General features: G+C 44.7%; 1 protein-coding gene across 1 annotated transcript; it reads left to right on the forward strand.

The window, feature by feature from the left end:
* The first annotated feature begins 2,277 nt into the window (after positions 1 to 2,277).
* On the forward strand, positions 2,278 to 9,429 carry LOC116674588 (junctional adhesion molecule C). Its single transcript, XM_032506977.1, has 2 exons — positions 2,278 to 3,193; positions 9,417 to 9,429. Exons 1-2 carry the CDS (start codon positions 2,297 to 2,299, stop codon positions 9,420 to 9,422), a joined length of 903 nt encoding a protein of 300 aa, XP_032362868.1. The 5' UTR covers positions 2,278 to 2,296; the 3' UTR covers positions 9,423 to 9,429.
* Positions 9,430 to 11,066: the final 1,637 nt, after the last annotated feature.

Genomic DNA, 11,066 nt, shown 5'->3' on the forward strand with positions numbered 1-11,066 from the left:
CTGCACCAATTTCTGAAAGACTAAAGTAAAAAAGGGAGGAAAGGAGGAGGAGGAAAGACATGAGACAATAAGTTGCTTTGACCTAGTTTTATTTTTGTCTACAACCACACGTATTCCTTAATTTATGTTTTTGGGCCCCTTTTTTATTTTAATTTTTTTTTATTGCTTAATCAATACTACGTTTCCCTTCGCCTGGCCCAACTCCTCCTCCTCCTCCTCCTCCTCTCCTTTGACCGCTGCATAAACCGGGGTTTTAGACTTAAAGGTCGTTGATTACTGGAAAGAGAGCGGATGCTAAAGTTTCCTCTAACAATGAGATAAAGAACTCATGTTTGATAAAAAATTAGAAAAAGAACAGCTGCTGATAATTATATTCTATTCTATATACATTTAACGTATATAGAGCCAGCATATGTAAAGTGTCTCAGTGTGTGTGTCTCAGTGTGTGTGTGTCTCAGTGTGTGTCTCTGTGTGTGTGTGTGTCTCAGTGTGTGTTGTCTCAGTGTGTGTGTCTCAGTGTGTGTGTGTCTCAGTGTGTGTCTCAGTGTGTGTCTCTGTGTGTGTGTGTGTCTCAGTGTGTGTTGTCTCAGTGTGTGTGTCTCAGTGTGTGTGTGTCTCAGTGTGTGTCTCAGTGTGTGTCTCTGTGTGTGTGTGTGTCTCAATGTGTGTTGTCTCAGTGTTTGTGTCTTAGTGAGTGTGTGTCTCAGTGTGTGTGCATCTTAGTGTGCGTTGTCTCAGTGAGTGTGTTTTAGTGAGTGTGTGTCTCAGTGTGTGTGTTTTAGTGAGTGTGTGTCTCAGTGTGTGTGTATCTTAGTGTGCGTTGTCTCAGTGTGTGGTTCTCTGTGTGTGTTGTCTCATTGTGTGTGTGTGTCTTAGTGTGTGTGCGTGTGTTGTTTCTGTGTCTGTGTGTCTCAGTGTATGTGTCTCAGTGTGTTGTCTTAGTGTGTGTGTGTGTGTCTCAGTGTCTGTGTGTGTGTTGTTTTAGTGTCTGTGTCTCTGTGTTTCACTGTGTGTTGTCTCAGTGTGTGACACTGTGTGTGTGTTTCACTGTGTGTTGTCTCAGTGTGTGTGCATCGTCTCACTGTGTCTGTCTCAGTGTGTGTGTTGTTTTAGTGTGTATTGTCTGTGTGTGTTGTTTCCAGTAGGACAAGGTTTCAGATAACACCAGATAACACCTCTTTGCCAAAATTCCAGGACACAACACCTCTCAGCTGATTTAAATGCTGATTGGTTCAGATTTGACTCAACATCATGAAGGTATTTTTTATAGTTCCCATATTCTGCTCATTTTCAGGTTCATAATTGTATTTTGAGGTATTTTCAATAGTTTTCCATGGTTTCATTTTCAAAAAACACCATATTTTTGTTGTATTGCACATTGCTGTAGATCCTGTTTTCACCCTGTGTGTTTAGGTCTCTGTTTTAGCTCCAGAGTGAGACAACTCTCTTCTATCCTATCTTTGTTGGGAGCTGCACATGCTCAGTAGCTCGGTAAGATCCCATCAGCTAGATAACTCTTTCTCCAGCTTTGGTCAGTCCAAGGCAGCTGGGATCAGCTGGGAGACTTCTTCTAGACCAGGACCACTTGTAGAATACCTGCACAACAGGGACAGGAAGTAGAACAGGGACAGGAAGTAGTTCTTTTGGAGATTCTGGTCAACTAGTGGCTGTTGGAGCAGTGTTTTCCATTGAGAACGAGCTAGCATGCTACGTTTAGCCACCTCGTCTCTAGTGCTGTAGAAAGCCGTCCAGATGTTGACCAGCTCACCCGGAGACTGAAGACAGAGGACATACAGAAACCGGATGTCACTCAAGACACCATGGATAGTTTTTTTTCCAAGTTTGTATGCGTGACACAAACAAAGAGACACAAAATAACACCCAAAATCCCAGAAAAAGTGATTTTTTTAATAATAATATGGGCACTTTAAGATTATTTTGGGCATTTTTTAGGCCTGTATTTCCACAGGACAGCTGAAGACATGAAGACACACACACACACACACACACACACACACACACACACACACACACACACACACACACACACCCCCCTCTCTCTTATCTCTGAGTGTGTGTATGAAGAGCCGTCAGCCTCTGTGGTTTGAGACTCATGTAAAGGTCGTTGATTACTGGATAGAGAGCTGACGCTGCAACATTTCCTCTAACGATGAGATAAAGAAGTCAAGAAGAAGAGCAGCTGCTGATGAGGGTTGGGGGGGGGGAAGGGGGGTGTAGACTGTGTCTGAGCTACATGACTGACAGCGGTGTCAGTGGTCCTGGACCTCGGAGCAGAATGGCTGCAGTCTCAGAGCTCTCCGTCCTGCTGGTCTCTCTCATCAGCAGCATCCACGCAGGAGAACACCTCTTCATCAGAGAGGGAGGGTCCTCTTACACCTTCAAGCCCCCCAAGACCACCACCTCCTGCCTGATCTCCAGGTCTGTTGGTGGGGAGAACCTGGTCCTGTGGAACACCTCTGACCTCTGGTCCGACCAGTCCTCAGTACCTGGACCCCTGAAACAACGACTGCTCAGCGATGTGAAGACTTCTTCTTACAGCATCCTCAACCTGACCTGGTCTGACTCCGGCTCGTACCGAGAGGAGTGCTGGACCCAGGGCAAGGTAACCCATGACAACAACATCATTATTAGAGTTTGTCCTATAATGCATAAGATCGTTATTGGAGCGAGACCTGGAGAAACAGTGGACCTGCCATGTGAGGGAGCAGCTGGTAATCAGGACGTCCAGTGGCTCAAACAGGACTCTAGTTATGAAACATGGAGCAGAGTTTTTGGGGACAGTTCGACATCAGTGATGGACAATGTTAGAGGAAAATACCAAGTGACAAACACATCAGCTCTCCGTGTATCCAATGTCACAAAAACAGACTTTACGGACTACAGATGTGTGGTGATGGACCGGGAGCAGTGTCTTCACGATTACAGGGAGACTGTACAGCTGGGACCACCGTCTGAGACAGTCTACCGCTCGGTGGGAGAGACCACTGCGTTGCCGTGCACTGTCACAGACTCCACTGACGAACAGCCCCCACGTTGGATGAAGTATAATCCCGAAACCTTCTCCTACAATGACCTAGAACTCCAAAACCAGACTGATCCTTCAGTGGACCAGAACTACTCGCTGGTGTTTTCATCTGTAATGTTAAATCACTCAGGTGTGTACGCTTGTGAAGTCTCTAGGAGAGAGCAGCATTATGTGCTGGCGGTGTGTCCCACATTTGGCCCCCCGCTGTAGAGCTCTTCTCAGAGGGAGATGATGTCACTCTCAGGTGCTCAGGTAGGGAGAGGGAAAGTGGTATAGTTGGTTTATCAAGTCGAACCGAACAGAGGGACGAGTCTTTAGCGTAACGTTGGATCAGAGACTGAGCAGAGTGAGCCGGGACTATGATAAAGGGACCCTGGTTATCTCGACTATCTCAGTGGGGACGCGGGGGAGTACTGGTGTGTAGTTTATGGCCGAGATTATCAGTGTGAGTCAGTAGAGAGGACAGTGCTGGTCTACGTGGAGCCCTTTGGGATCCACTCCACCTTCTTCAAGGTGAGATGCTCAGTGCTCAGCGTCCTGCTGCTGCTGCTCTGTGCTGCTCTAGTCGCTGTGAACCAGAGGACACACACACACACACACACACACACACACACACACACACACACACACACACACACACACACACAGACATTTAAACTAGAAGACAAAAGGCCGACACAACAAACAAATGATGGGAAATAAGACATAAGTACCTAATGATTATTATAATAATAATATAAAATAAGTTTTGAATGTTAGAATGTAACATTTGATCCTGACAGGGTGAAGATGTTGTAACATGTTGGTGAATTTTTAAAATTGATGTCACCTAAGAGTTTAATTACAAACCATTTTACCTTTATGTAAACTATCACTTTATGTATTTGTGTCTGTCTCTGAGTCTCTGTGTCAGAGTGTGTGTGTGTGTGTCTGCCTGTGTGTATGTGTGTGTGTTTTCCAGATGTTATATTTTGAATCTAAAGATTGTGACGTTGTATATTATATATGAAGGAATATGAATTGTATTTAATGCATTCATAATAGTTGTATCTTGCAGTGTTGTCAGTGTTAGAAACGTGTTATTATATCTTGGTCTGTATCTATAATCTATCAATGTGACACACACACACACACACACACACACACACACACACACACACACACACACACACACACACACACACACACACACACACACACACAGAAACACACATTGATAAAGGAAAGAAATAAAAGTTGACTGTGACATATATACGGTATTTGATTGTCTGTACTGTAGTGTGCTATAGAGAAATCCGGCAGGGAGTCAGAGTGGGGGGGGGGGTGTCATTCAGCTGAGAGCAGTACGTGGGTGTGGCTGAATTCCATGACTTGGCTTTGTTTTTCTAGTTAGTTAAGGGAAAACAAAGCAATAATGTTTCAAAAATTACCAGGCAAGGTGACCCAGAAAAAGGTCAATATTGGTCAGGAATGTGATATTTGAAAAACATCACTCATAGAAATATAATCCAGCCCACTGGTGGAAGAAAGCTGCTCAGACAAACAGATATTTCATGTGAGTCACTGTAATAAAATGCCATTCTCGGGAAATCCTTATCACATCATCTGATCCATACTTTGGTATTTCCTGGCTCATGAGACGTTTTAATGAAAGACAGCGTTGCTCACTTCCCTCTCGCCCTGTCTCACGTCCCTCTCGCCCTGTCTCACGTCCCTCTCGCCCTGTCTCACAACTGAAGTATCAACGGCGTCTCAGTCATTTCCTACACGGACACTCAGTGGAGATTGAAGGGAAAAGCTCTCTGCTAAACTCTTAAGGTGACGCAGTCCGTATTTATCATCCTCCTCATCTCAGCTATGTCACATTTTTAACTCCCAGAATACACCTGATGTTTTGGCTGATGACCTCAGTTGAGATTAGACACATGTAGAGCAAATAACTCTAAAATGATGTAAATTAAAAGGTGGTGGTCCTGTAACGCTAGAAAGGCTGCTTCAAACTATGAAATTTAATGAAAAAGACTCTCTATAGATCCCCTTTCAACAGGTTTTATAATTATCAACAGATTCTCACTCCCACCTTGTAAAACACGGACGCTTGGTCAGGTGCCTTAGGCGTTGGCGTCAGATCTAATGAAATGGACCCGCTGGGTATTGTTTTTTGTTGTTTCTATTTTTGTTAGTTTATGAAAATTCTCTGGGCGGGCAAAGCAAAGAAAGGTGAAGTAACCCTGCCCCTTATGAGATTCCAGATCGGCCCATCTGAGCTTTCATTTTCTCAAAGGCAGAGCAGGATACCCAGGGCTCGGTTTTCACCTATCATTTCTAGCCACTGGGGGGCCGTAGGCAGACTGGGGGAACTCATATTAATGTTAAAAAAACTCATAAAGTGACATTTTCATGCCAAGGGACATATAAGGAAAAGAAGATGCGGCAGGTGGGTTTAGGAAACATGACACGGCGGACACGATCCCCGGTCTCCCGGGTGAAATCCTGTGTTGTTTGACCCGTCCACCCCCCCACCCAACCATCTTATGCAGATTTTCTGCTTTTCATACAAACACGCTGAGGGGGCGCTTCTGACAGCCGCTGTCCAATTGTCCAGAGTTTGGAGTGAGAACGGGTTGTAATTATGCATCAAAATTTAATTAAATTCACCCGCCAGATCCATTGGTTGTTCTCGTGAGCAAAAGCCACTGTATTAACGATATATTTAATGTGTAAAAATTGACTGGACAAAATTTGCTACAGACATTGGTGGTTCCCAGAGGATGCATGCTCATATTTTTGGCGATCCCCTGACCAGCTCAAGATGTCCCTTTGTGCAACACTTCATGACCACACCTACCAAACTAATGCCATTCCCATCAGCTTCAGCTGTGGAGATGGGTTGATTTCTGGTTTCACCAGTCTGGACAAGGCTAAACCAGTTTTATGTTGAACCTGGCAAACTTGCATTACAAGCAGTGTTTGGCAATAACTGGTTAAATTACTTCCTGTATCTTTATCTGTATCTTTAAATTACTTACTGCACTGGGAACTACTGATTCATCATTAACATTAGCTTTTTTAAAAAAAAAGGGTTTAAGTAGTTTGGTGGCATCCACACAAGCTACATTTCCAGAGCCGAACCCAGGCCCGTTGCGCTGAGGAGCAAACCCCCACACATGGGCACCCGCTCCACCAACCGGGCTATCCAGGCGCCCTACACAGACACACAGACGTGTATGTTGTGTACATGGAGGTATAAAGTAATAGCTCCCCGTGTAGGAAACTATTTTTGCCATGTTGAAGCTAGGCTTGCTGCATGTATTCTCTGAGCTTGCTTGGTACTGAGTTCTGATGCTTTATGGCTCTGATAGTATAGGTCCATATATATGTTGTTTTCACAGATGGGACCGCCCCGATCCCCAGTAGTGCGCGCTAGTTTCTGCACCTGAACGCGTCACATGGGGCTGGATGCTCACGGATTTCAACACCCGAACATAATAGCGGCTTGTTTGGTAAACAATCTCGTATTTTACACATTAAGTTCATCAAACCGTGTTTCTGAAAACATGTGAAGCGAGTAATAGGCCACGCCGTTGCTGAATCGGTCTCCATTTCAGATCGACAACGGTCAGTTTAAGAGATTTCCGTCAGCCGAGTCGGCCGCTCCTCATTTGCATAAAGTTGGCTGGATTCAACTTTTTATGCCAATCAGGACTTTACGCCCCGCTTCTCCAGATTCCCAGCAACTCTACCAGAATGCATTGCATGGCTGCTCCCATAGGAATGAATGGGAATCGGAGAAATGACGCTGATAATGGACACACACCTTACCAGAGAAGACGCAGTTGATCTGTGCAGTCCCCTCTGTGGGTCGGCCTAGTTCTCCCTTTGTCTGAGCACTGTGATATGAACTCATTTAATAGAGGAGCAGCCTTTATAGACTATGGTAACGTCAACACGCAACACAAGTCCATGTTAGTCCATATTAACGGGGAACTGGTTTTTAATATATCTAAAGTTGCTGAAATTAATTTTGACAGCTTTACACACCTGTTTACACGTTTCTTAAAGGACAGCTGAGAGTCAAGTTATTCCCAACTATTTAAAATGGGACACAGTCTGTATCCTGTCCCCCTTAACAATGCTATCTGTCTGACTTCCCTTTTTCTATTCTAAAAACAAACACTTTTGCTGATGTTAAGTGTCAGAGCCAGTCAGAAATTCAAGCCAGGGCCGATATTCGGTCTATCCCCTGTCAGGATCGCTGAGTTAACTGTTAATGACCAATGGCTTACAAACTACATTCCTATTAAAACTTATGCCAGGTCTATAAATGAATCCTTAGCCCCAATTGTTCTATAAAAAACACTGTGGTTGTTTTGAAATATTTAGCAGTAACAATAAAATAGTTCTTACTCCGCCATTATCAACTGTGTCATTTTGCTGTGTATAGTCCAACATGTGTTTTGTGGATCTTTTAAGTGTCTCATCAGTGTAATTCACTGTGACTATATAAAGTTAGAAGCTGTGATTGATGGAACGTCAGCCTCCTCCCTCTTAATCCATTGGAGCTTTTCCTCCAGCTCAGGTCGCTCCCTGTTCGCCTTCAGGCTGAGTGCAAATCTCAGTCCTCCCCCTCCTCCTCCCCCCCTCCTCCTCCTCCTCCTACTGTCATTCCTCTGAGTGGAGCCCAGCCCCCTTTACTGTTGTCAGCTGGAGCTCTCACACACACTCACACACAAGCGCCGTCCAGCAGGCGAGGAAGCACAGGTATCATGACCCTGCTCCAGGACACCCTCCACTCTGACTCCTCCAACAACAGACGCCTTGTCCACAACTGAAACGTCTCTTGAAAAACATGATGAGGAATCACTGAGGAAGTGTTTTATTTGCTTTTCTCAACCTCGCCACATTTGAATTGTCCTCAAGACCTCAGGGATTGTAACAGGAGCATGAGTTTGAAGAGGAAAAAAGCGGGGCTGGTCATCAGCTGGCAGAAGTCCTTCTCCATCCTGGCTCCTTGGAGGAAAGGTACGGTCACCTTCTGTCTTCTCCCATGTCTGTCCATGGCATCAGAGTGCTTCACTCTTCCCCACCAGCTTGTTTCTCCAATGTGGGTAAAAATGAACTTTGGCGGGTAACATTGTAAAGTTACTAGCCAATTGGCAGGTGATGAATGGAGCAAGTATGTTTGAATCGTCCGGCTGCAGAAAGGTTTCCAGATTGGTGGGTTTTCCTCCAAGAAATTTGGGTCGTTTTGTGTGTGATCGGCTTGGAAATGTAATCTTTATCTGGTAACACTGCTTGTAGAACTAATCCTACATCTCCCATCAACCCTATGTTGTGATTGCGTGATGCACTACAGAACTATGGCGTGTTGTCACCATGTACCTTTGATTAGTGAGTAGACAGGCGTCCGTGTGACGTTGGCGTGTTGTCATTTTGGATGACAATAAATAAATAAATAGATAAATGAACAAATCCTGATTGCGTTATTATGGTATTACTAAGTGCAGCACCAACTACAAGCGCAGTACTCACGAGACATGTACGTTCTCGTAGTACAAAAAGTATTTTGTACGTCCACGACTCTTTCTTTCTTGTTCTAGCAATGTTTGTTTTCCGGGTTTTTCCTTCTTCTTCTATGGTACGTCGTTGCTTAACGTCCTGTAATTGGTCCGAAAGTCCAAATCGTCCTAAAAGTGTTTTCATACTGCAAACGAACCGGACCATGGGTCAGTTTGTTCCGGACGAGACCACCTCCTTTGATCGGAGCATTTTGGTCTTTTGATCCAGACCGTGGTCCGAGGCACCGGTCTCACCTGCAACTTTGGTTCAGACAAAACTGACCAAGTCCGAAAGTCCAGACCAAATCAGGTAGGTGTGAAACACCCATAGTCTGGTTTATTTTCCTTGGAAAATATTTGACCAGTGAGAAATTTGATTGGCTAGTAAAAAAAGTGTTGTTGATCACGGGTGCGATGCAGCAGTATCTTCAGTCCCAGGGTTCACATCGGACCTCTCTCTGATCAGGGAATGTGTTTAAATGGAGGGGTGATTCCCACTCTGAGGGCCTCTGGGCTGCTGACTTTTTAATTGAGCAGGAGTGTGAAACCCTTTCGGAGCTGCCTTAGCTGTGGGTCTACAGGGGCCTTTGATGTGAAGCAAATCTGTAGATGTTTAAATGAAAAAAAAAAGCAGCTGCGTCATATGACTCAGTCGGTTTTAATAAGAGTTTAATTGGATTCCCAGACAGGGTTTGTCTTTCTAAAGGGCAATAAAAGATTCAGAAGGCACTTTTAATTCTTCATCTTTTCTGGCCGACTCATAGAACTTTTAATTTCCCTTAAAGCAGTGCTTTTAATTAAAAAACTCAGAGCTGTAAAGCGTCTGGTACACTCGCTGTTCCCGACCTGTTGCGCGCCAGTGTGACATCATGGGAGCGGCGTAACTATGGTATGGCATGGTGGTCGCGACACTAGCTGCAGTCTGCTCCTGAACAGAGGTGGCGCAACCGAGGAAAGGCTACTGACTTTGCTATTTCTACGGACTAGAAGAAGAAGAAAAAGGTATGAGAGATGGAGAGAAGCACTTAGAATACTTCAAAATGTCGATTCAATGACCTACTTCGTCAGATCAAGACTTTGAAACCATGAAATAACTCATCTTAACCCAGTGAGTTTACCAGAGAGGCTTGCAGTCACTCTGAGAGTCCTGGCATCCAGTTGCCCTCGAACTCGTCCATGCTTCCTGTTTCTGCTTTGTCATGCGGCGCTGAAAAAAAATAGAGTAGTGCACGAGGTCTGCGCTCAAAATCCTGGCGCGCAGCGAGATCTCTGTGATCTCTGTGACTCGCGACAGGTCGGCTGCAGCGACTGGTAAGAGGCCTTAGGTGTGTCTGGTTCTGGTTTCCCCAACAATACAGATAACTCATTCAGGCCTACCCCCCCCCCCCCCCCCCCCCCCATTTGTCTACTGTAACAAAATAGAATAGCAGCTTTCTAAGGACAATTCATACAACAATGCAGTCTGGGTCTTTACTTATTGCTAGCTAATTGCTGTACTAGTCCTTATGTCTGCAAGACAAAAACAGCCAGGGAAGTTGGGTTGTGACAGTCTGTTGGTCATGACAGTTATTGAAACATGAGGGAGGGGCGAGCGTGCTCTGTTTTGTCTTGAATTTACTTGGAACGTCAACAGACGTGACCATGCAGGCACTCCTAATGCACCTTTAAGCAGCGTTCACATGTGACGCTCCAAGACAACATCCAAATCCACATACTCTGCGAGTTCTCATAGTCTTCCATGTTCCCTTTTCTATACTGACATCATGTTGCTCTGCATTCCATGTGCAAGCGTCGCTCAGATATCACAGTCAGCTGATTTCCAGTACCAGCCTCCATACTGCCGAGCAGCAAATCCTCCGGCCGTTTCATTGTGGGAGGGATGATAAAGACCATTTTAAATGGAGGGGCCAGGCTGGGGCCACAGGCCATTTTAGGGGTATCAAATGTATCAAACCCAAGTGTTACATACCACCAACCCTCCAGGTTTGAGTCTCCAAAAGACTAGATACACATGTAACATTTAACACAATGGATACCCATTCAGTTTGAACCTACATTTTATTTATCACTGCACTGAATAATATTCCCCTCTTTGGGGATAAAGTGGTAATAAAAATGCATGAAAATATTTGGAACAGTTAAGTGGGCAGAGGGAGATCGAGGCTTAATATTACGGCGGCAATGGCAACTTCTTTCTTTAATTTTAACGTTTTGTAGATGTCACGTCACAGTTTTACAGTCTCCCTTTTGTGGCTAAACTTAAAGGGTAACTACGTTTTTTTTCAACCTGGACCCTATGTTCTTCTGTTCTTGTGTCTAAGTGACTGATGGGAACAACAATCTTTGACATCGGTCCAGTATTAAGCGAGATCGTTGCAGTCTGCAGCAGAGAAACAAGCTACAATGTGAGTTAATAGGGTTATTGTGCAGCTTGTATTTAACTTCACAAAAGTGCTGGTTTG

This window comes from Etheostoma spectabile, unplaced genomic scaffold (assembly GCF_008692095.1).
Source record: "Etheostoma spectabile isolate EspeVRDwgs_2016 unplaced genomic scaffold, UIUC_Espe_1.0 scaffold00000759, whole genome shotgun sequence".
In the NCBI taxonomy this organism is placed as follows: domain Eukaryota; kingdom Metazoa; phylum Chordata; class Actinopteri; order Perciformes; family Percidae; genus Etheostoma; species Etheostoma spectabile.

Coding starts and splice junctions, on each gene's coding strand:
- LOC116674588 (XM_032506977.1), top strand. CDS start 2,297: ATGGCTGCAGTCTCAGAGCTCTCCGTCCTGCTGGTCTCTCTCATCAGC.